At 43.3% G+C, this 26090-nt stretch overlaps 2 protein-coding genes across 4 annotated transcripts in view; both read right to left on the bottom strand.

Moving 5' to 3' along the window:
- The window catches only part of arb2a (ARB2 cotranscriptional regulator A), a 92447-nt gene extending 81683 nt beyond the window's left edge, over positions 1-10764 (bottom strand). Inside the window, exons 1-6 of one of the 2 annotated variants that reach the window (XM_085910448.1) lie at positions 10679-10764; positions 10105-10247; positions 9744-9845; positions 8033-8133; positions 3100-3165; positions 1578-1769 (exon numbers count right to left, since the gene is read on the bottom strand). In XM_085910448.1, the coding sequence (XP_085766574.1) occupies positions 1578-1769; positions 3100-3165; positions 8033-8133; positions 9744-9845; positions 10105-10213 (570 nt within the window). In that variant the 5' untranslated portion in view covers positions 10214-10247; positions 10679-10764. Of the gene's footprint in view, positions 1-1577; positions 1770-3099; positions 3166-8032; positions 8134-9743; positions 9846-10104; positions 10248-10505 lie in introns of both variants that reach the window. The other variant, XM_085910449.1, reaches the window with a different exon arrangement.
- Positions 10765-11380: 616 nt separating this feature from the next.
- The window catches only part of kiaa0825 (KIAA0825 ortholog), a 74330-nt gene continuing 59620 nt past the window's right edge, over positions 11381-26090 (bottom strand). For both annotated transcript variants that reach the window (XM_085910458.1, XM_085910459.1), the window contains one exon: positions 11381-12554. In XM_085910458.1, the coding sequence (XP_085766584.1) occupies positions 12371-12554 (184 nt within the window). In that variant the 3' untranslated portion in view covers positions 11381-12370. The remainder of the gene's footprint in view (positions 12555-26090) is intronic.

Here is a 26090-nt window from a genome sequence, read left to right as displayed (position 1 = left end):
AAAATCATGTGCGATGATGATCGCTTCTTACGGACCCTATTAACATGATGTTCGATTTAATGAAGGATAAAGTTAAGTTGCTTTAACTGTTCAATTATTTAAGACTGTACAGTATTTGCCGAATATGTCACAAAATGCTTTGCAGCAAAGAAAAGACAACGAGAATCTTTGCAAAGCAGATGGGATGACAAAATTCATGAAATTAGTTAACAAGCCAATTATTTGTTGACAATATTCAGTATAATCATTACGAAGCAATATGTGGCCAAAACCTAACCATTTTTGGCAAACAGGGTTGCCATAGCAACCATGAACAGACTGTAAAAGTCGTATCAAGTATAGCAGAAGAAAAAAAAACACACACACACACAGCTCAGGTCAATTGGTGACTCTTAGATGCTCTTAAGTGTGATTGGCTGTCACCACACGTCAGCCGGTGACAGATTGGACGGCTGTCCCAATTATATCCTCCCGTGTCTCCCGCCTAATGTCAACAGGCATCAGTCTACACAAGTGAAAAGGACAAACTCCATGAGTTGTACAACGCACACCTATGAAGAAGCCACGCTGGATATTTTCCTCGAGTGCTAGGGAATGATGTCACCGCTTCTCGTACGCTTGCACAAATTTCACGCTGTGACAGACTGAGCCACAAACATGGCCCCTAATAGATGCAGACAGCACCAATTGCCTACAAATGTAGGAGAGCGTCGACGCTGCGCGTGGCTCGGTTGAGGATGACGATGATTTGTCAGAGTAGCAAACACCCTTCCTTGTTTGCTATGATGAACGAGCCAGACTCGCACTACCATGTTCTCTATATCTAGCCTGTCACTTTGGCTCTCGGCAGCGCCGCGTCGCCTTCCCCTGCCATCCCGGCTCGGGTAAATACGTTTCAAAGACAGTCTCCGGATCGCTGAATCATCGGTTAGCATAACGTGTAATACAAACATCTCGTCAAGTTGTACACAGCGGGAAAAGGGCTTTTCACAGCAGTCAACGTCTTTACGGCGTTCAGGCGAACTCTTCGGAGGGACACGGCGGGGGGGGGGAGCGGGAGAAGGGGAGCGCCCCACCTAAGTCAATTTGAACAGCGGGCCGATGAAATGAAACAGGTAGAGGTGACCGGGTTTGACAAATGAGCAGGGGGGTTGAGATGAAAATAATATGAGAGGGACAAAGTCCCCCTTTTGCTTGCTTTTACACCAGAAGAAAATGAGCATTGATGTAGAATGCTAAAATATTCACATAAACATTGAAACAACTATTGGGACACCCAACCATTGAACCTGAGAATGGCTTGGTTTCTCATTTCAACAGGATCTCCAATTTGGAACTATTCAAGGTGGCCCAACCTTGACAGCACTGAAAATATGCTGACATTGCAAAAAAAAAATACAATACAATACATAGCAGTAATAATAATAATAATAATAATAATAATAATAATATACAATAATTAAAAATATACAATACACAGCAATAATTATAATAATTACAATATACAACATATACTATACAATATATAGCTGTAATAATGCTAAAAATATAATAATAATAATAGAAAAATCCCCTACCTCCATTGCTCTGGTGATGAAAGGTATTTGAGTCCCAGAATCCAAGTCCTGGTTGATGATGAGTCTGCGGGCCCACTGACCGGCCCGCACCACGCCGCCGCCCTGGATCAGCACCAGTAGCTTGGACGGATTAGACAAGGCGTTGGGGCTTAGGTAGATAAAACTAGTGGGCTCATCCACAGTGGCGTCTACCTGAAAACATGAAAACATTATGAGTAACATTGCTGTTTGAATCGCAGCCAAAAAAGCTCTCATGTCAGGAAATATCTCCACTTCTCCATTTACCGATATTGCTTTTATTTTCGGGCGGTACCACTCTTCCAAAAATCATAGCGTTTCACTACATTTAAGAAGGTCAAGTTGAGATTTTACATTCAAAGCTTCAATAGATGCTTTAAGAGACTTGATTACCAAACCTCATTGATCGCATAAGTTTACAAAGCGACAGCCTTCACCTTGACGGACTTTACGCATTAAAAGGTGCGTCATGGCGCTAACCGCCTCCGAGTCATTAAAACTCAGACGGAAAGTGATACAGACAAAAAAAAGGGGATAAGTGACTGTGTGCATGCACTCCCTAAGAGACAAACACTATCCATAAAAGCCATGGGTGGCAGCTGCAAGAACTTAATCCAAGCAGACAAAGACAACTGAGTGGGGGAGAAAATCTTGCCCTTTCATTCTCTGCTACTCCCTCATTCCCTCTCACTATACTTGGCTTCAGTTAATCTTCTTAAAATCGCTGGTCACAAGTTCAATGCAACGCAGGTGGACGGACCTACCGCTAACATACAAATGCATACGCCGTATTCACTCAGGCGGGTGGGCCACACACATGAAAAAAGCAGAACAGAGCCATTTTGCAAGGGAATAATGATATAAATAGTCAGAGCAGATAAACCAGTAAATGTGTAATGGGGGTTCGGGGGGGGGGGGGCTGAATCCCTAGCTAGGGCTTGATTTATGGACCCTGTTAGCGTTGCTGCTAACTCTGCTCGGGCTAACATTCCTATAAATGCTGCCTGAAAAATGATGGCAACTTTTATAGACAGAGAAAAGAAGGCGAGAGATAGGGGAGGGCCAGATATGGGGGGCAAAAAGAGGCAAACATGCTTTTGACAAGAAATAAAAGGGATCAAGCGAGTGCGCTGAGCCCGGATGATCTGGTCAAAGAATATCTCCACCGCGCCAGTAGGAAGTCCCCCTTTAGAGCACATGAATGCAAAACAGATTAAGCATCAACATGCGGCGGCGCCAAGCCTTTGAAATGACGCGTCACAAAATAGTTCATTTGTTGAGGAGACACTTTAACACAAAGGATTTTGGGAGGGGGTGAGGAAGAAGGATAAAAAAAAAAGATCTCCTATTTTCTCCGTTGTTTCCCCCCCCCCCCCTAACATTCTATTTAAACAAGGCACTCAGTATCATCATCACACAACGAAGCAGTTGCATTTATATCCATTTTTTATATTTGCTCTTCAAGGCCATATATAAAAGATTATTTTCACTTAAGAGTACTTACTGGTAGGATTGCTTTTGTCATGTTGCACTTTTTCTCCAACAGCTCATAAACATACTGAGTGACAATCTAGAGAAGGGAGGGCAAATGCACAAAAAGGATGTGACATTAGTAACACATTTGACGGCATCATTCCATAGAAAAACGGTAAAGCCATGTTTCCAATATCGTTTAGGTGCTGGAAAGTGTCCAGGTTAGAAGTGCCGGGAGAGGAAATCTCCAGTACAGGAGAATGGGCTGACGTAAGTTATGTTTATCCCTGCAGCCACAGTACTAAAGAACCTTGTATACGAGTCATTCCGACCCCGGGACAAGGCTTTCATGCTTCGGTGACGTTAACAACTTTCTATTCAATTTGTCTAGTTTTTTTTTTTTTCTTCCACCTTTGCTTAGCTTGGTTTTGTAGCACCCTGATGAGGAAACGGAGACTCGTGGTGGTGCGGCAGGTACAAAGCGTGTCCGATTTGTCAATCCAATTTGATATTGAAGTTTTACTGTAACATTGAAGAATACATGGCTTGAATTACAAACAAACACACATGGTACTGTTAACTTCTGCTGCACTTCATTTTGCATACTATAATATTCCCCAGCCTCTAGATTATTGTGATTTGGGTCACTTTTGACCAAATACTATGTTCTAAAATGCAAACATAATTAAAAATGACATGAAATGGGGAGGGTAGAAATAATAGCTTTGATTATGCTTCCGAATCCCCAAAGCGCTGTTCTCGTTCATGCTCGATGCTAACTTGATTTACAGCTTATGAAGCGCATGCACAAATAATATCTGCTCCAGACACATATTAGCCTCATGATAGCCAATCAAAGCCCACCCGTCGGACCGAATGAGACGATCGATCTACTATTTGACCCTATCGTGGAAAAAGCAGCTCGCAGAAGCAAAACAAGCCCACCTCATAGCCCCAACCCACCCAGTCTCCAGCAGCTAATTCACTAAAATGTCAGCTGGACTGATGAAGACTTAAATGATTCCAGGCTTTGGTATGCTACTTTATAATAACATCAATAAGCATGGCAGGAAATTTCATCTGCACTATACGTTACATTATTTGTTCAGTGCCTCAGGTGGCTGAGCACCCTCTCATAGAGAAGAAATAGATTGAGAAGGGGATAGAGAAAACATATGCTAGCCTATAGATGTATAACAAACATGATCCGAAGTTTAAGATGAAATAAAAGCTGTTTGCAATCATGTATGTTGAGTTTGTCCATTTTGTAAGAAGAAAAACGATGAATTTTAGATCAATAATATGCACATCGCAATTCATCAAGAGACAAACTTCCCAATGGTGCACATGAGCACGTTGTTTGGGATGCCGTGGTTCGCTAGCGGCTGCGGCTGAGGTCATCTCCGTGTCTGCGGCTTATTTGTGTAAGGGAAGCATCGGGGCAATGAAAACAAAAACATTGGGATCGAAAGGAACAGGAGAAGACAAAAGAGGAGCGATGTGGCGGGAATCCCCAGAAGGAAAAATCTGGTGCCAGCTTCCACTGTTGGGAACAGCTGACAGGAGGAGCAGATGAAGAGGAGGAGGAGGAGGAGGAGGGGGGGCATTGTACAGTTCAAGGCCTTGATAAAAGTCCTTGAAGTGGCCGGGCGGCGATATAAACTCTTCATCCACGTAACAATCCCTCCATAAAACACCAGGCTGAAGGCTTAATGAGGAATGCTGATGGAGACTGCAAGTGGTTACATTGTTAAACTCCACACCAGAGATGGAGAAAAGACCTCGCTCGCTCACACGTGTCACTTATTGTGTGTCCGACAATGTGTGTATCTTCCAAGTGATTACAACAGTCACGCCTGGCTTGTCTGACTGCACCTCAGGCGAAAAGGAGGTGAGTCTTCCAAGGGGCCGTCTGGGACATAATTCAGGATTATGTCTTACACACACACCAGTGAAATGCGGTCACACAGGCAGCACGCTGCAAAAGTATTGGAATGGCAAGGTCAGTTCCTTTCTTTTTGTTGTATGATGAAGACATTCAGAGGAAATGGAAAACAAAACAAAAAAAAAACGATGAGCTTCAAAGATTTCAATGCCAGCGTCAAAAGCAGAACAGCAACCGTTGAAACTTGACAGCAACCGACAAATCTTGTCTCGTTTGTCCAGCGCTCTTTCAATGCCACTTAGCCAAACAAACTGGTGAGCAAGAAAAGGCAAAAGGAGCCATTTATATCATGGAATCCGCAGAGGTGCTCTGCGCTGTATCAATGTCGACACCCAGAAAAGCATTTGTACTAGAGGAGAGGATGGAGAGAGGGAGGAAAAAATAAATAAAAATCCCTCCAAACAATGCACACAACACAACAAAGCAAACTCGCGGGAAGAGACTGCAAGAATGCGAGCGAGCATTAGGCAATAGAAAAAGGTTGTTTATTTTAAGTCGGCCTTGTGTACCAACAGAAAGCCGTATTAAAATGGGGCTTGTGAATTTGTGATCTGTCAGTCCAGGCGGGGGAACAAAGAAAGAGGGAGCTCCAAAGCCCAGGCATGATTCCCATGACGTTTCTGTCACTCTGAGGAATCTCCAGGGAGAGTAAAAGTTCTCCGACTGACAGACTCTTTACACGAAGGTGGGATAAGATATTCCTCTTTCTGGCTCTCACTCCTCTTCCCCCTAATAGTCTCGTAATGTCCTCCTCAGGTGTTAACTGAGAAGCCAGCAGCGGGCTAATTCAAAGTAAAGTAGAGAATAGCACCGTGGGCGACGGCGGCGGCGACAGATGCCAGCGCCGCCGCGATGGGCGCCGACACCTCCATTCCACACAGCCTTTGTAGGATTCCCTTCTCTTTCCAATCTAATTCACCTCACCCTGCAACCATTTTGGCAGTTTTTTCAAAGTGCAGCTGGAAGATGATGATCATGGTGATGATGGCGAGTCAGGAAGGGCAGACAGATTGCCATTTATAGTTCTTCTTCTGGAGGATTTTGGTAGCTTTTCCTGTTCTAGTCTAGGGTCTTTCGATGCTTAAAGTTTAGGATGGAGGTATTTAAACATGAAAAAAAAAAATCACAGTATCGTTTAAATCGAGGTTAAACTTTTGATTTTTCTACAAAGTATGAGTCAATCTGTGTTTTGATTAAAGACTCGGTAAAGTGAATTCAGAATCGGTTTTTGCAATATCGTCGATGATGATTGCTAAAAATGTGCAAATACTGAAATATACGGTCAAACCATTTTATTCTTTCCGATTTTTGGGGGGCTTGGAGGTAATGCTGTGAACTAGCTTGGTAGCCCGTTGCCAGTCAACCGCCTGAAAAATACGCCAGTTAACTTGTGAGCTCGTTGAAAACCTGTTTTTACTTCCCAGAAACTTTAAGGGCATTGTCCTAAAACCACGGTGGTCACACCAATTACGACACCTATTACCCTTCGTGTGGCAACAGAGGCGAAGGATGAGAGAGAGGTAGCGGAGCGTGGAAGAGACGGGCAGAAAGAAAACCAGAGCGAGGAAGAGATAAAGCGAAAACGAGACTGCTTTCTAATTCAGCCATCTGGCTCGCTTTACTTCATTATAATATTTTGGCTCTGCGAGTGTGTGCGCGCATGTGTGTGTGTTTGCAAATTTGTAAGTGCCTTCCATGTCACAGATGCCGGCAGAGCAGAGAAGAATCCCCGTTTATTAACAGCTTAATAGAGCTCCATCTGGGCCGGGCCCTATGCTCGTGTTCCATCAGAGACATTCATCACCGAATTGCAAGAATTAGACTCACGCCGACACCGACACGGGCGGAGGTGACCCCGTCGCACCGAGCAGTCGCGTATCAAGAATTAGAAATACAAATATCGCATCTATTAATAAAAAAAAATAACAGAAGTGAAATAAAATGCAGATGCACTTTGTTTATTTTTTTAGGAAATTGCATCTTGAGCCACACGCTCGCTTTAGATGCCTCCATTCAGACGAGGTTGAAGTGCAAATTGGACATCTGCTGCTGTGATGTGTCTGACAATACAGTCGGGATGCCACACACACCATCACCGACCGTGAAGATGTCAAAACAGCCAAAGAAAAGCCCGGAGGAAGGGACGGACGGACGGCCATGTGAACCAAAGGCTTCTCATTCCAACGTGCTCGCCATTGTCCTAGATAGCGGCGATTGCGAAGCCGTGTAAGCTTATTCTACCACTGTTCACTTGGTTTCAACATTGGATCCAAAAGACATCTCGAGCTTCCCGAAGCTGTTTTTTATTCAATAGCGTGAATACATGGCCTTAAAAAATAATACTGCATATTCATTCAAGCGGTGTTCTTATATTTTCACTTTTGAGCAGTGCACCTCATTCTTCAGACAATGTTTGCAAAGGTAATGCTGGATGCTTCCGAATGTTTGGCCACCCACCCGTGCCGGAGTTTACATTAAAACGCATGTTGCCGTTTTCAGAGCCTGTGCTAGTCTGCAACCACGTGTTTGTATCAACCTCCCTTATAGATGCTGCGAGATGAGCAGACAAAAGGGAAGGCAGAGAATCCTTCACAGAAGGTTGACTCTCAAAGGAGCCGCTTTATAACCTGTGAATGGTTAAAAAAAAAATAAACGCTAATTCCACAAACGCCTCCATCCTTTCGCTTTGAACTTCAAAGAATGCACAAAACAATTAAAGATGTGTGGGAAGACTCAATTGAAAAAAAAAAAATGTTTCTCATTATTGTAATGCAATATTAAAGTCACTGTATATTAGTTGGGGTACTTTAGGCATGCAGGACATATTGAATGAAGTTGAAATATACATTAAATAGCATGACTGAATGTAATGTTAGTGTATAATTGAATCATGCGCAAACCCTGACGCTCAGTTTTGGTCCGAAAAGTCAGTTTAAATGGCGGGTTTATAAAACGCTATCGAGGTCAGATGACCAGGGCTCCCTTGCACGTAGTAGAAAATCCACAAATGACTGCTTACCTCTCCGAGAGCTTCGTAACGTTTCTGGTTCCAGCGATGGAGATCCTCTCTCGCGTTGAAGATAAATGCTTCTCCTGTCTCGGTGTGTCGGAGCTGACCGTCTATGAGAGCCAGAGGTGAATGACCGTCAGGGGTTTCAAACACAATGCTTACCGCTAAGAAGTCATTCAATTAAAACATACACACCGCATTTATTCAATACGAACAAGACGGAAAGAAAAACCCCGCACAAATTCACTGTCTTTTGCTCTTGTATAACTTTGGAATCTCAAGGTTGGTACCTTCTCAACATTGATGCAGCGCCTGCCACTGCAACGCAATAAAAGACTAAGCGGTGCTAAATTTAATTTTGACCTTTATGACTGCAAAAGTTGTACAAGCTGAACCACTAAAAAAGAAAAAGTATGCATATGTAACCCAAATAGCCAGAGGGCCCTCATACTTTATTGCGGAAAACAAATATATAAGCTCCCTCTCATCGGCTGCTAAATTGCCACCATTTTCGCCCGGGATAAACATTACGGAGCAAATGCGGAGCGAGTCACACCGGCAGCGACTTTATAAGTGAGGTGTTAAACAACGACGCCTAATCCTAATCGTGGTTTGTCATCGCGTTGTTGCATTAAAAACAGACTTGTGCCTGTGAGGAAGAAGAGACGAACGAGGGTTGCGAAGTTAGGATAAAGTACCTTGAAGAAAATCAATTATGCATTCATGGAGGAGAGAGGATCTAAACAGCACCGCCTAAGAGAAGCACAAGGAGCTGTAATGAAATCCTACAATAGAAAAAATGTGTGTGTGTGTGTGTGTGTGTGTGTGTGTGTGTGTGTGTGTGTGTGTGTGTGTGTGTGTGTGTGTGTGTGCGTGTGTGTGTGCGCCCGTCTACGTGAGGCCATGTGCAGCCCCACCGCCTCCCCCAACCCATCGTCTCAGAGGAATACCATTTTCTCAACTTTTCTCCTCTTTTTTCCATCATAATTAGCATTCTGTTCTCAATTTGGCCGCTTAATTAGGTGTACATAACCTTGGATTTCCAGTAATGGAAAAACCGGAGGGCTCGTGAAATGAAGCCATCATCTTCAGTGATTAAGACACCTGCAAACTATTGTCGCCATTCACGTCATTACATGGTCAAATTAACATTTTTCTTCCACCTGTCTGGGGTCGAGGTAGTCTGGCGGTAACTGTGGAAATACAAGGACCTCCGAGACAAAAAAAAAAAAAAAAAAGTTTGTGCATGGATGGATGGGAGCGGATACGAGGAAAAAGCACAAGCAAGTAAAGGCCAGTGAAGGCATCATCTCTTCATGGGACAGCAAGCCGGGAACTGAGAGAGGGGAACGGCGCTGGCGTAAAGGGGGCGTGGCGGATGGCTATGTTCTTCTCCATCTCTGTTCTTAGGCACAGTGAGATTATGCAAATGGCAGGCGGCGGAAGACAAGGCTGAGTAGGTTTCTGACGGGCCGGTGAGTAGCTAACGTGTCCCGCACTCAGCCAGCCAGACAGCAAACTACAGATCTTGACAGAGAACAGCGGGAGGAAGATGCAGGAGCGGAATGCTAAGAGCAACCGGGTGAATTCCAAAAAGACTCAAAAATTAAGATCATTTATAGAATGCTTTTTGTCTCAAAGTATGAGAGCGACAATTGATTTCACAGATCCAATAACATATTGGTTGATGATATCGTCAGACTGCTGTTTTACTACTTACGCTCATTGAAGGTGTATTCAAATTCCTCCAGGGTTTTGGGGAAGGTGAAAGGGGGCTCGTCTTTTTTCATCAGTTCATCTAAATCAATTCTCGACAGCAAGTCTGAGAAGGAGCAGAATGTCGCGTCAGAGTCTTCATTAACACACGTATCGGGACTTTTATTGACATACTTTGTTATTCAATATATTTATTGTGAAATGATCCACATTTGTGTGCTGTGTTATCGTATTTTGGAATACTTTCAGTATTTGGAACATGATAGTTAAGAGGTGGGTTAAGTCGACTATGACAATTGAAGACCCAGTGGCCAAATGCACGCCGTGTCACCGACCTACAGCAAGCAATGTTTGTGCACGATCACCTTTGAGCGCTGTGGTTTTCTCTCCGTCCTCCTGGCCGGCCACCTGGGCCATGGTGATCAACAAGATGCACACCACTGGTTTAGCAGCACGGAGCTGAGTGCTCAGCATCGGATCAGGTCTCGAAAATCACCAAGGTGCCCCCCTGTGACAGATTAAAAATAATGATCAGGATCTGTTGTTGCAATGCACGCTTCTTTTTTGTAATAAAAACAGATGTGACAGTGCTAACAATACAACACTACACTTTCAGTGACTTACAAAGATGAGTTATATGAAATAAAAGGGAAAATAAACGTCATTGTTTATTGCTACTATTTCCACTTGCACTAGCTCCACTTTGCATAACGTTAATGCTGCAAAAATCAACAAAAGGCAGCAAATGTTTATTCTTTGAACCCACCCAGATCAGATCCCTCTCAATTTAAAAAAAAAAAAAGCCAGTTGAGAGTGTACCCCGCCTTCACGAGTCACGACAAAGTCGTGCTTTTCGCTTCATATGCTTTGAAATAGCAAAGCAAGACACACTAGTGGGACAGAAAAAAAACAAGCAAGATTGCTTATGTTTTGACTCACACGCTGTGAAAACATGCGACACGACACTGCTGCTTCCTGGACAGTCACCCAAACAGGAAGTACTCCCAAACAGATGCGCGTGGACGCTTCCGGGTTACCGGGGCAACGGAGTGGAAGCCTTTTTATTCTTAAAGGGACAGTGCCATAGATGCTGACTGAAACGGCTCTTTGTCGCCTTTCAGTGTTTTCCAAACTTTATTCAGCCAACTGATTGGCAAAAGCATAATGAATGACAACATAATAATTGAATCTCTTTTTATTGAATTAGTATTTTTCAACTTCTAATCTATTCATGCATGTTTGTGAATATTCTACACTGTAGAATATTCACCAAAATGCATGGAATTGAAATGCATGAATTGTGTAGAAGCTACACAAACAGAAATGGGTACCAGCCTCAAGAATCTGCAGTGGTTTATGCTAATATGACACTGAGCCAGTCCTGAATAGATTATGAATCTGACTGAAATGTTTACGCAGGCCTAATAATCCCCAGATGAGTGTAGTATAATAGAATATTCAATGTATTCGTTGTGAGGAGCCATTCTTTGTACAAATTGTTGTGAATCATATTGTCAGGTTGGACAGGTGTCAACTGAACCAAGCATCTGTCTGCAAATGAAACAGCGGGGAACACAGAATGGGTTTATTCCGGGACGACTGATAAAGAAGAAGTACAAAGGAGGAAGCAGTTATCTTAAAAGAACATTTAAGCAACTCAAACATTGCATCACCAAGCTAAAAGTTTTTTTTTTTATGTTAATAACCATACATTTGCAAAGATTAATGCTGCTGCTGTTGTTGGCGTTTTTGCTCTTGTGCTGCAAAAGACAGAATTGACTTGCTGAAGATTTTTTTGTCTTTTGTATTGTTTAAGTGGTTTGGTATTTGTAGTGTTGCTTCATTTGCATGAGAAGCCATGCATTCATCTCTGGAAGAGAATGCTTGCTTTCTGACATGGGAATTGAGCAGAACCCCTTTAAAAAAAAAATGAATCTGAACATACACATGCATTTTTTCTCATGATTCAGGTTTTAACCATGTTTTAAAACCTTGCAGCAAAATCAATAAAATGAAAGTACATAGCCCAAAAAATATTGCAAATGATTGCTGGTGTCGGTTTAACGACTACAAGTGACAAAAATAGGTTTTCCAATAAAATGACACTTTATTTCTATTATTTTCTTTCTCACTGGCACACATGTATGAAAAATATGTCAAATGTGTTTTTTACATTGAGTAATCTCATTACATCAAAAATACTTCTTGGGTTGCACAATACTGTCAGACATTATAGTGTGAGGTAGATTTTGGAACAGGCTGCAATCAAAACAAACATCATCGCACTTATTATTATTATTTTTTTTTTTACAGAAAGCAAGAAAAAATGTGCTGACGCCAACATCTTTACACAAGTTGCCTAAGATAATAAAAATCTCCCATGATCACACAGTCCCATCTTGTCCCGGGCAAACAAATGTGTCTTCTCCATTTCCCAGAACTGATGTGCTCCAAAAAAGATCAAATGTGACTGAAAAAGCGACACATTTAGTCTGAAGCAAACCCGTCAGAAAATACACGTGCATACTGTACACCAGCATGACACACACACACTCTAATACCTTGAGAGCCGCGAGTGCGTATTACAACTAAACATTTACAACACGATAAAAATTCCAACTGCTCGGACTGTTATTGGGCAGCGCTTTTATCGGATGCTTGCGCTCCCCCTTGGGTCCCCTCAGCCGTCGTTTCATCTGCTTCACGAGACTCCTGCAGTCCCGCGTCGCAGTGGCAAACAAAATAGGCTCTTTGGAGTTCCTCAACCATCATTTTCTCCTCGTCTTCCAGCTCAGCACCATCCTGCATCTCCCACCTGGAATCATAAAGATGGAGGGGGGGGGGGGGCGAAGGGTTATGCCCGGGACATTGAAAGTAGTCATCTTATGACCTCCAGGTTTGGAGGACTCCACAAATGAGCATTCCTATATATTAGAAAGGCTTTGGCAGGCTGCAGTTTTTATTACACCAAGTTCCAAGTCAAAATAGTCTTAGCTCTTCTAATACCAACATGACATTAAGATACAGTAGACTAGTAGGTCTAAGTGTTCATCATATAAAGAATATTCATTTCTGTTAGTTTGCGGAGACATGAGAAGGGCTCTTCAAGAATTTTGCTGTTGAAAGTGAGCAGTGATGGATATCACGGAAGTACGACGGGGTTTGAAGATCTCTGAAAGGGGAGGAGCCAAAGTTGGCTTGTCATTGGTGTGTGTTCTTGCTTTGCTGTTTAGCCCTGTAAGTGCCTGTAGAGCTTCTGCAACACATTTCCGTATTCATAAAGGGTGGAGGGGCTTCAACTAGTCATGTAGTTGGTAATCTACTCGTAGTAGTTGAATGGAGTCACTTGACTGGTGAGTGCGGTCAATCAAATCCATATTGGGTGCCTTTGCGCTTCCGCCTGGTGCTCCATCCACAGCGGAATTATGCTGGGCTGTCTGCAAATGATTGCATTTTCATTGCAATCTCACCGTCTCCTTTTATCCCGCCCTGCCTCCTTCTCCCATTCCTCATTGCATCTTCAAACATGTTTCATATCGTTGCGCTGGGAGGAAGGGGTGACCCCGTACGCGACGACATCACGCACATGCAAAACACTTGAGTGGTAGACTCAGCCTCTCCCGCCGCCGCCGCCGCCATAACAGGCATTCTCCTTGCCACTGTCACGGTTGTAATTGCCACCTGTAAATCTGTTTATGTAAATATATGATATGTTTCTTCTCCTCCCTGAAACAAGTGGCTCTAATTCCTCTTCTGTTTTTTTTTTTCATGGAGACAAAAGTGAAAGGATGCTAGGGGAGGAGATGATTTACAGGCTGGAAAAATGTAACCATTTGGTCAAATAAATAAATAAATAATCATATTCACAAACAAAATAACAAAAAGTAGAAAGGTAGCAGAGGTTTGTTGGAGCATTGGCAGCACAGAAAGGAGTGAGCTGGAGCGGAAGGAAGAAGGACAAGAAGGTAGGCTATAGCTTTTTCAATGTTTAATTTTCAAATAGGATTAAGCAGAATGACATTTAGCTGAAGGTTACAGGCTCAGCATTGTCTTAGCTGATATTGATATGCAGGAGGCGCCCTGCTTGTCACCGGGACAAACACTGTTGATGAATGAGAAGCCTTTCCCCAGGAGGGTGTTAAGTGCAAATTTGAAATGAGCCAGAGGCAAAGGTGGGGTGTGAGAAAAAAGAAACAGCACCCACAGATAGAGAGTGAATTACCATGATAGTTGCCATGTACACTGTCGCAAGATAATGTTACCCAAAGTGTAAATTGTTCCCTTAAGTATGGCTTGTGTACTGAAATGGAGAGAAAAATAATCAGAAAATTATATTGACCACTGTATCGAATTTCAACAGGTACAACACAATGGAAGCTGTTCGAAATGCATAAATAGACGAAAGTTGACAAGAACTTCATTTGCCAAAGTTTCCCGCTGGAATTTACATCTTAATAAGGAGAGTCTCACTCTCTAATTCTTAGGGGCTCTCCTCATTTTTCATGCATTAATACCAGAGCTGCTGACTTGGCGATTCCTCTGAATACAGAATAAGACACACATATTAAGACTCTTTTTTTTTTTTTTACGGAATTGATGTCATGGGAGATTGAGTGTGAGGAATATGCTGCCTCGCACATCCTGCAGTGTGTCACCATGACAATGCCACACTGAGTTTGAGTTCTAGCTAATAATTGGACGTGATGTACTTAACTCTTAATCTGAGATAAAATGACAATAAAAAGAACATAATGCACAATTTTAATCATTTCACAACATAGAAGCAGAAAAAAAAAAGTGCGATAAAAAAATTCGATGAGAATTTTTACTTGTGAGGACGTTTTTGTGCTGCTAAACGCTACTAGGCTAACCGCTAACAGGTTTTGTGCTAAAGAATCATTGGAAATGTTGTCCTACGGTAAATGATGGTCGACAGAATACAGACGTTCAAATCCATTTCAAAATGAAAGCAGTAAAAGCGACACTAAAAACAGAACAGACAAAAAAGTATGTCGGTAAACTGAGCGGGCGTGAAGACAAAGCGCTCGAACCGTCAAGAGAGGCGGCAGCCAGCGCTTTCCCCCTGCAGCTGTCACAAGCCTCGGAGGGACTTCTCCATTTCTACCAATGTGAGTTGGATATGTTTGCGCTGAGCTGGATGCCCTGCCCGACTGCCACCGGGGGTGGCTGTTTGTTTAAAAGGCTGGCTTGTCAAACAGAGAGCGTTAGCGACAGCCAGACACGGGGCTAAATGACTCTGACAGCAGCCCTAATCAGAGGCTTCGCACATTGCCACAGGGCCTGGAGGATCCATCATAACCCAAGCCTAAATATTTAAAGTGCTAAACTTTCCAAAGGTCACGGGCTTTTCCACGCATGCCGGGGCGGCATGTGTCACGGCGGTAGGACGAGGCGAAAGCAAGCCACTGAGAGCGAGACAGAATATGATTAAATGTCCTTTTCTCACATTTTTAACCCTTGCCTTGGGTTACTTTTAGCAAAGGGAACCATTTTAACTGGTGGTCAAAACGTTCAACGTCTCATTTAGGGTTACAGTTTGGGATGAGCGTGACGGATTAATTTGACAAGCATTTCTATTTAAAAACGAAAATGATACTCAGAAGAAGACAAACCAAGGCCGGACAATTATGCCAATTAGTGGTCGAGTCCTTTTTTGGACAGCAAAATGACTTCTTCTGAAATCGAATGTCTGTATCTATCGTGATACGAGTCTTTTTCTGACACACTACATATATAGAAACAAATTCATGCAAAAACTTCCCTTAATGGGACTTGTCATCTGGCTCTAGTCAGTCACTCCCAGCATGTATATAGAATTTTACTACTCGTAGTTCCAGTCTGGTCAGGCAAAGCTTAATCCACCGTTAATGAATTTTAACAACGACAACCCAACGGCAGCGTGACAAATACGAGCGGCTAATTTTCGTGGAAAGTTCACAGAGTAGGTGTTACAATGACTTGTGCAGTCGAGCCGGCTTGCGCGCATCTTCTTCAGGCTGAGCGTGACCGTGTTAAGTCCATACTATCTCATTTCACGCTCTTGCACTTGGCCTTTGGTGTAACACTTCCACAGGCAACATTGAAGAGTAGTCGCGGCCCGCTGTGCACTTTTGCACCCAGGTGTCCAAAAGCGGAGCGCATGGGAATAAATCACGGCTGGGGACGAGTTGGAGTTGACAGAATAGCCAACCGTGAGGTCCCAAAGGTTGGGACCTCGCTCGTCTTTTACATGCATACGCTTGGGCGGGATGGAAAGTTGTGCGACGTGTCAAACCCAATCATACTTAGTTACGACGCGGTTCGGTCACGTTTCTTTTGTCTCACGTTTTTTCCGATTTTTGGGCCGTGTGGCTTAACTACTTGGCCTGTTTCTAGCACTACAACAACAATTAGCAAGCTAGCCAAAAAAGACAAAGCCAAAAGCCAAAAGACATCTGCGCGACCTTACAATAAAGGAATTCAAAGAAAAAGCTCCTGATTTTCTCAGACATCAATTTACCCAAAAAATAAAAGACGAGCAGAAGAGTGAAACGCCATCAAGTAAAACAATTAGCTTTTGTTTGGAAATGGATTCTGCCAACTGGATTCCAGTTCACTTTGGAGTAAACGACAAGTTCACAATACAGGGTAAAAGAACACCTCTTTGACTCGATTTCTATTGGAGAGCAAACATCTAATTCAATTTAGATCTGCGCCTGTGCCAAGCTATGAGACGGAGGCAGATTGTAAGTGACAGCCATTGGACAGCCGGCTGGATTTGAATATTGACGAGACAGAGACTTGACAGAAGGGATTATGCTCTACCTTCTGACTTAGTAGCCACTGCACTGATCCATTGTATTGTCAGATCAAGTCACTGTCAGGTCTACAGTATATCCATGCACTGATGCCACTCAGCATTAGAGCCCACCTGGGATCCTTCTCCAATGCAAAGTGATGGCCGCTCAAAAGCGACCAGACACCAAGACACCAATCCGCATGGACAACAGTCTGCGGCATTTCCGAGGAGGGTTAAAAGAAAAAGAAATATTCTTGGGTTTGATCATCATTTTCCCCCCTGCATGACTGACTGAACGAAGTCAGATGCTTACTTTTCGGTTGTCTTGACTGTAAACCTTTGATGACTCGTCAAAGATCATTTCAAATATCAAACTGGATGGGATGATTTCGGTAGATGTGATGTGAGTCGTATTGGAAAGTTTGGGTTTGTGGAAATCTAGAGGAATAAGACTTGGATAGATATTTACATTAAAATAGGAAATGTCATCTTTATTGTCAGCCAAGTGGTAAAAGATTCGGACGAAATATTTTTGAACTATAATTATTCTATATCTGCTTAAGAGTTCTTACGGCTGTTTCTTTTGCATCTATGAGGTTTTGTTCATTCTACAACATACCTCAAACCCCATGAATGGATTTTGGTATCCGATGGTGATGTGGAGGATTGTTAAGAAGCTAGACGCCTCAACACAGGCAGCTAACAATTATAAATAATGTAACAAATTCCTAATTCGGAGGGAAATTAGTGCATATTTGAATTGCTGCGCGTGTACGGCGGCTCCAAATTTCACATGCGAGATTCCAGTCTATTATTTAGTGTCATGTGTATTATGAGCACACAATTCAAAGCCCTCGGTCTGCATGCTTGCAGCTCCTTGTCTATTCTCCCCAGTCATCCAGAGGGAAGTTTGTGTAAATTTGCAGGGGCTTAATTACTGAATAATTTAGACCATCCTGCAAATTAATGTAGACATTTCCATATTAATGTGTTTGTCGACCCATTCCACATGTGTTTGTGCTGCGGACGGGAGGGTAGCAATTATCGCAGCGCATCAAGGCAGTTGCGGCGCTATTTCAGACATCATTAGGTTGCTTGTCCACCCCTGTGTGACTGGGAGCGCTCGTCGATTGGACACACTTTGATATGCTCCTCGAATGGGCCGGCTATGGCTCTGTGGATGAGCTCTATCAAATATAGCTCTGGGAGGGGGGGGGGGCAATGGGGGAGGGCGCTTGTTGTCGCCGACAAGGAGGAAGGGAATACACCTTGGCGCCTAGCCTTCTAAATAGTTCGACATAGTTATAGCTCAAATGGATATTTGACGTCTCTTCCCGTCAACGGTCGTGAACGAGTTATAGACTTTTTGTTACATAAATATACACGTTCGCCACTAAGGTTTCTTATCTGCATTATGACTCCTGTGGACAGTTACAGAATTCATTTATTCGACCGTCCCGTTTAATCCACAGCGGCCCGAAGATAATACAAATGCAACCTCCCCCCGCAGAATTCCAAACTAGACAAGAATAAAAAGAGTTCAAACTTTCTCAAATGAAAACTTTTTGTGGTTGTTGCCTTTCCATGCACTCAACACGTGCGTGCCTTCAACCCTCCAGTCCAACAATGGGTGTGTTTGCACAAGATCTGCAGGTCCCCAAACTATTTTGGAGACAGTTAATTAGAGCTCCCTTTAACATCTTATCTTCCCCCCGTGTCGCGCGTGTCTGCATTTGGGTCTACTCCTTTAAACTTTGTCACCAAATGCATAAAATATCAGGCATGAATTAATGAACAAAGATGATACAGATAAACAGTCTAACTTTTGAGATTTTTGCCCTCCGCGCACACTATACAAGCACAAACAGTGAGAACAAGCGCTCGTACAATCTCCCCACTGAACCGTGTACAGAGGGGAGAAAAAATGTTCATTGTGATTTCACCCCAGTGTTCTACCAGGAAATAGCATATTACTTATTCAGCACCTTGCCTTTGTTATTTGTGCATATATGAAGTGTCAAATCTACTAAGGAGCGCTGAGGGCTGAGAAACTGCGACTTGCTCTCAGACAAAGGCCTCGCTCTCGAACATTGATCCGGCAAAACTTCTGTTCAAAGCTCGCCACATATTTCCGTAGCCACTATGAATACATTGCATATTGAACAATGTTGAACTTTACTTTCCGAGTGTACTTGAGGTGTCGAAATGATTTTTATTCGTTGACAACCGATCAATTAGCAAATGAATCCGGCTTTTGTTTTCATTATCGAATAATCGTGAAGAGCCGGATGATTCACTTTTGGATATCTTTGGATGCATTTAGTCCACCGAGTCAGCTTGATGAGTTTGTGTTTTTTTTTTTTTTTTAAATAAAAATGTGTCGCAGTCCCCCCCCCCCCCATCCTTACCCAATGCCTCCAATGCATGACTGTAATGCTGTTCTCAGTATGTTGGTTGAAAATTGCTCTAAGTGGTCTAATATTGATGTGAAACGAGGGTCAATAATTGGCTGAAGCATGTATTGTATATGTGGCTGTAGTTAGCCTCCTTTCATAATGACATTATTAGCAGTGGGCTCCTGTGGTTTGTGTGGGCCTGCACTGTACTGATTAGTCCATTCAGACATTGATCTCACCTTGTTGTGTGCCAATGCTATTGTGTATCAGATCAGGGCCTCATTCTCATCATATTTCAAAGGGTTAATTTTCCGCCAAGCTAATGGCGCTTTTAGAGGGTTAAGGAGATAAATAAAACCTCGCTGTCACCTTATTTAATATCAAATGCCACTTAATTATAGCTGTACGTGTTTTCAAACACTTTGCATAATTTATTGTTCTGCTCCATCCTAATCTGCAGATTCTATCACATCTCTACTTTAGCCGCGCTTTGCTTATAATAACAAAGTCATAACGCTCCCTCTCGCGCACTCTTTCGTTTTCCTTTCTTGCCGCCAACAGCAGTGTGACAGAGATAAGCGAGGCGGTGAAAAGACATTTTAAGTTGAGCTTCACTTTGTAAGGATTTGATGGCGTGTTGTCAGCTCAGGAAAACACGCTGGCAACAAACCTCAGGCGATGCTGCGTACAAGCATTGTGGAGCTCTTTGAGCAACGTGACATCGCCATTGATGAGCACGCAGCAAGAAAACCAGGCATAAAAGTGGGTCCATAAGGTGCGCTGTGTGCAAAGTACACGGCGTGTCAAGAGCTTTTCATACCGGATTTGAATTTGCGCACTGAAGTGTCGGAGAGAACTCGGCACATCAGTGACATTAATGGCGTGGGTCGTAAAGAAAGGGAGGAAAGGCTGACTGCTTTACATGCCGGCCGGGGTTGCGATCGGCAACATTAAATGTCAAAGCACATCAGTCGTCTTCTCTTGATAGTTACACATTGTCAAAAGGTTGAGCGCTGAAGTGATATTAGCATTTGAGTGGGTTGTCGTCAATAGAAATGACAAGGCCGACCGAGACTTTTCAAATGACGGCTACCAAATAAGCTAACCATTAGCTATCGCTCGGCCTTCAAGGTTTCAACTCGATTTTATGGCAATTCATTTTGCGGCGCATGTGCGACATATTAACTCGGAGTAAATAAAAGCACGCGGGATAATCGACGCCGCGCGACGGCAAAGCAACAGAGCGAGCGCTCGTGTCATTGTCACAAATTCACCCTTGCTATCTCTTTACATTCAGACAGCATCACGTAGCACGCAGCTGCAGCTCCCGAGAGGGCCGATAACGTAATTGTCTGCCATTACGCTGTATCAGACGACAGATCGGTTGTAATTTTCTATAATCTGTTGATTCTGACTCATTAACATTTATATCAACCGGGAACAAGTAATGAGCTAGTTTTGGTGGCCAAACTGTTGCAGTTTTGTCAAATGTGTGTGGATATATCAGAAACGTATGTCTGTACAAAATGCAAGGGATTTCATGGACCAATAAAATCGGATAAAATCCGATACACGAGCAGAATTACAAAAGGAATCGTTGTTTTGATTGATACTGCGATTTCATCATTGTTGTGATCATATTTTGGTTGTTTAGTTTTGATGTTGTATGAACATACTCATGTTAAGTGAAGCTCCACCATGAGTTCAATAAATGTTCACATTATCCAAACGTGTCCACTCTGTCGTTCGAAGCAAGCTCACAGTTACATTTCTAAGTTTAAATTGACTCTGGTTGTATACTGAATGAGGTTGCCAGTGACTCAAGTGTCCAAATGTGAGGGAAGACATCTCGGACGGTTAGGATTAGGATGATTTATGAAGATGTGTGTGTGTGGTTTTCTGTGACACAAACGCCGCTGTTACCTTAAGAAGGTAATGGATGGGAGGAACATGCAGTTGTGCATCTTCTCTTTGGGCCTTCCATCCTGGGCTGGTCGATGGCACGGACAGGCCTGGGCTTAGTTTATCACATAGATCTCCCGGAAGGGGATGCGTCAATAGGAAAGAGGGTGCTTTTGAATATTCACTCCAATGTTTGGTGGCTGGCTGCATATTAATTGAATGTGGAAACATCTTTTTTCGAACTCAATAAAGACTTAAAGAGGAAACACTCGGCAAAGTTTGCATGTACTTGTTGACTGGTGTTAGCTAACTTTTTTTCAAGTGGGTGATTATGAGCTAGCTTTAATAAATGTTTATTGAAGATATTTTTTTCAGAAACTAATTGTTCAGCGGGTTCAGCCCCCAAGATGCCGTTGAACCTTAAAATCTCAGTCTTGCAACATCGATAACACTATTTTAAAAAAAAAAGTCAGTTAAATCACGTTTTTTTTGTGATAATTGGGCTTCACAAGCTCCTCTTGACATGTTTAAATAGGATTTTCTTTTGCAATAAGATTGCTTGATAAATTACAGGCTGTTTCATGTTCATAATAAAGTGGGGCCCGTGACTGTAATATCCCATTGTATAGGCCATAATTACTAGAAAGCAGATTGCTTGGCCTCAGAAAACCATCAATCATACACAGTAGGGCAATTCAAAACATATTCCCAATAGAGAAACATCAAGATATTGCGATCGAATGTTTGAAATGTCAGGGCACGGGAAAGCCAGGCGTTTCCCAGTTACATAATGATTATTGCAAAACTTTCTCCCCGTCACTCAGTGTGGCTGTAATATGCAGTGGATGGCCATGGGGGTTCATTAGTGAGAACAGGCTGCTGTTGAAAAGCTCCAGTTTCACCTCTGATCCCAGCTAATGTGATTTGGACCTGAAACTAGTAGTGGAGAGATTAGATGCTGGCTCACCTCAGGGTGGGAACCAGACAAGTAGACATACATCATTGCTGCTTGCTTTTAAACTCATCGTTCTCTAACATCTCATTTGCTACAAAAAAAAAAGGCTTGGGTGTACTCTTGAACACACTTGCTGGCTAATTGCTGCCGACAGAATAATTATGTTTGCATAGCTGTCAGTTAGCAACATTGCATTGCGCTTCTTTGCAACATATCAAATTATCAGTCGGTGAAGATGCCGTCGCATATTATATTATATTATATTATATTATATTATATTATATTATATTATATTATAATTGTGAGCTTATATCTCAGCTTGACCAGGCAATTGGGCAAATTAGTATTGTAAGACTCGGCTTTCCCGTGAGCTATTCTGGTTTATTATTGGCAATTACATGATCAGCTCAGAGTGAGTTTTGCACTGAGGTGAGCTACACTTTCACACAGCAATTGTTTTAAAGGACTGGAGTGACCAAATGACCAGCCACGGTCCACAACTTTTGCTAGCATTCCCACCAATCGCAGTGACACAGTCCCGTCTCTTTCATTTCCTTTTCATTAATCCTGTACTCTCCGTGTCCATTCGTAACCTCCGTACTAACAGACCTTCCACTTCCATCAACACCTCCTCCATTATGTGCCTGCCTCCTTCCCTTCCTTCACTCCTCTCTCCCCACTCTCATTAGGTCATAGTTGCGGTGATTTGTCAGTGAGGCTGTGTTGATTAATAGGTAGATGGCGCCCCTATATTAGGAGGCTGTCAGCGGGGGGCTTCACAGAGCCGAGGCCGACCCGCTGAGCTCCCTCACCACCCAGGTGGCCCCATTGGGGCTAAATGAGCTGTGAAGGGTCCCGGCTATGCCCGCCTGCCCCACACTAAGACGTCACGCACAAACACACACGTACATAGAAACCCCCCCCCCCCCCCAAAAAAAAATAGGCACAGGCACATGCGGGCATACTCACACGTTTCTACTCTGGGATGCAGGCACGCTCACACACTAAGCAGCCAGGCTCTGGGCTGCCACGCATCCCTGCGTTCCCACATGATTTGTCACACTCCATCAATGGACAATAAGTTACTGCCACTCGAGCCTGTCAATGGGCCTTGTCTCCTGCAGACACCCTCCATGGTGTCTCCCAACCCAGAGCAGAGCAGAGGGAGGATGTGGGTGGGGTTACTTAACACAGAGAAAGTGAACATGCAATGTCTTCAAACGGGAGCTACGATATCAAAACAAATCTGAAGCTGTATACGCAGAGAAGAGAGTACTGTGTACTCTGCTCAAGCCACAATCAGTGAAGGTCGGGAAAGTCTGAACATTGGCTATAGCAGCTCTTGGGCTGCTATTATTGGTGGCTGGCTGGCTGGTTGGCCCTCATTATCACAACTTGCTTCATCACATACACTTGATTATCAGCGTATCTTTAGACAGATGGGACGGACCCTCCAGCAAAATGACAGAGTAGCCGGTATGAAGTGATTCTTTGGAAAGGCTCCTCAATGAATAGGTCAACACATATCGTCCTCCGCTATTATATCATCTGTCATTTACGCACGATCGGACATCTGGAGGATAAAAAAAAAAAAAAAGTGTTATGGTTCACCAGAAAATGCCGTTTAATTGTAGCGATGGTATAACGCACGATAATGACATTTGAAGTGATTACAGTCATTATGAAGTCGTTATTTCTAAGAAGGTTGAACTCGTGAAAAGGCGGCTGGATACCCGGGTTGAACAGACAGCTGTTACTGAAGATGTAAGTAACAGGCAGCCCTATCACGTTTGCAATATGGACGGCCGTGAAATTACCACTAAACGTATGGCAATTACAATGACAATGAGCTTTGTTCGACATGTCAAGTATCAATCCAACACTTGCCAGGCAGCTTTCATATCATAGCTAATAGGCAGTTGGCGGGCTGGGCCGGGCTGGGCCGGGCCGTCGCCAGCCACTGAACCGAGCTATTCATAAGCCGGGCCCCGGTCATTGTGCTCAGCGCTCGACGTAACGGTAACACACACATCAGCGACATGTGTCCCCATGCAAATGAGTGCATTAGAGCGGACCCCGAAGACTGGAGCGTGGCCAATAAATCCAGCCGGGGTGAGAAATGTAGCCTTTACCATGCGTGTCCAAGCCCATCTATTTAACCTAATTACACACACCACACCAGGTAATAAAAGTGTGCATGCCATCAATTCTGACATCTCATCCAGGGCACCGATTAAGATGGATAAATCCTCAGGGTAAGGATTTTTGCCGGGTGTAAAGCGTGTAAAAAGACCAACTCTGCTATCAAAGTAAAAGTGAATTCGCTAGTCCACACTTTTTTGGAAAATTCTTCTTTTGCATATATCTACCGGCGCGGCGCCCTCATCTATTTTCGACTGCTTATTCTCTTCGGGGTTATCGGCGGGCTGGAGTCTATCTGAGCGAACTTGGGGTAAGATGCAATGAAAAAAAAGTGAAGGAGCAAGAATTGACCCTTGGGGTACTCCACAAGAAAGGTGCAACGAAGTGAATCATGTTACCACTTGGAAAATAGTGCAGGGTATAGCTTGCCAAAAGAGAAAGATGAACCCACTCAAAGAGTTCAACTACCCCTATTTTCCTCGCTATCCTGATTTTAGCCAATTGTTTTTCCTAAGCGGGTGACACTTGATGACAGGCCGATCGCAAGCCAGGGCTTGAGGCTGCAGGTAATTTCACTTTCAAACCACCAGTGTTTTATCCACGGGTGTCTGGCGATGAAAAGATGTCGTCACAGAAGCTTCACTCGCACACTAGCTCGCCTTTGTCTGTTGCATACCTGAGCTACGACTGACCCCCCTCCCTCCGCCCCCCCCCCCCCCCCCCCACCCCACCCTTGGATGTGGCTCCAGCGCTGAAGGGATGATGTGGCAAGGTTAAGCCATGCACAGAGGGAGAAATGAGGGAAGACAAGTAACTAGGATCACTAAGAGGTGATGACTCCTGTTGTAGGGAAGACATAGCTGTGAAGCATTTCAACTTTTCACCCTTCGGTCTAATTAGGAATATTGAGGATCAATCACGTTAAGAGTGGCAGGAAGTATCTCATTGTACTTGATGGAGTGTACAGGCTTATACAGGCTATTAGGGGAGAAGAGATAGTTACGTAAAAGGAGCATGGATAAAAATTGAAATATTATTTAGGAGCTCATCACATCTACTCTGGAGTGACAAGGTTCGACAAGATTCGCAATTTTCGGCTTCTCGTGGAAATAAAAGACCTCCGAACCTGCATTTCCACTTCAGGATGTCATCCGTGGAATTTGGGAAATCCTCAAAGTCGACAAATAAAGAGTATTTTCTATCAATAAGAATTACTCCGTTACCACAATGAAACCAAATTGAATAGCAAGCTCCGATTATAAATTCGGCTCAATTGAATATTTGCCAACTCAGCTCACATAAGTTATATAGACAGAGATATTTATTTCCTAAGCGAAGGCTTTGTCAAATTCCAAAGCAACAATAAAGATCAGTGGCAAGAAAGAGATTTGTTTCCCCCAACACGTTGTGTGCCTGTGCTATATACCCAACACAAACGGAGAGGTGCATAATTCATGAACGTACGGCGCTTTGTGAACATTATCCCGTCTTCATTGTCACATTTTAAGTGCGTCGTGCACTCCAAAGCTCCAAGCTTTAACATCCCTCTCCCCGATGCAATTGTCAACGACGTATTACGTAAACACCACCCTCTTAGCAGCGCGCGCTTATTACAGCATTTGGTATTTTACAAAATATCAACTTTCTGCAGTAGACGCATCACCATTTCTTAAAACGGCATCACTTTGTATTTTAGTGCTGTGTTGCGAAAACAAACTCCTGCCATTCATAATTTGTCTATTTTAAAACTAGCTCACAGGCGACGGGATTTAGCCTCGTTTGCTAGAAGATACACTCCGAATATCAATCAACATATTTCTCATAAAACCATTGAGGTTTTCGCTAATTACCATTAACAGCTGTAAATGGCCTCAAGATATTTCCAGCTCACCTGACACGCTTTCCTTTGACATATCTCTTGGCATATGGACACTTTTATTTTATTTCACCCCACGCGTGCAACGTGTGTACATACGTTTAAGAGCAGGCTGTAGACAGCGGCCACTGGGAAATTAAAGAGCACTTTGTCATGCATCCTTAAATGTGTGACACGGTGTCTCGGGAGACGGCGCTTGATTGGTCTAGGAAGCATCCAAGAGTGACTGGTGAGTGACGGCCTCGAGGGGTTACGCTGTGTGTGTGTGTGTGTGTGTGTGT

Source organism: Syngnathus leptorhynchus, chromosome 4, assembly GCF_054491065.1.
Source record: "Syngnathus leptorhynchus isolate UIUO chromosome 4, UIUO_Slep, whole genome shotgun sequence".
Lineage (NCBI taxonomy): Eukaryota > Metazoa > Chordata > Actinopteri > Syngnathiformes > Syngnathidae > Syngnathus > Syngnathus leptorhynchus.
This window is presented reverse-complemented; position numbering and strand designations above follow the sequence as displayed.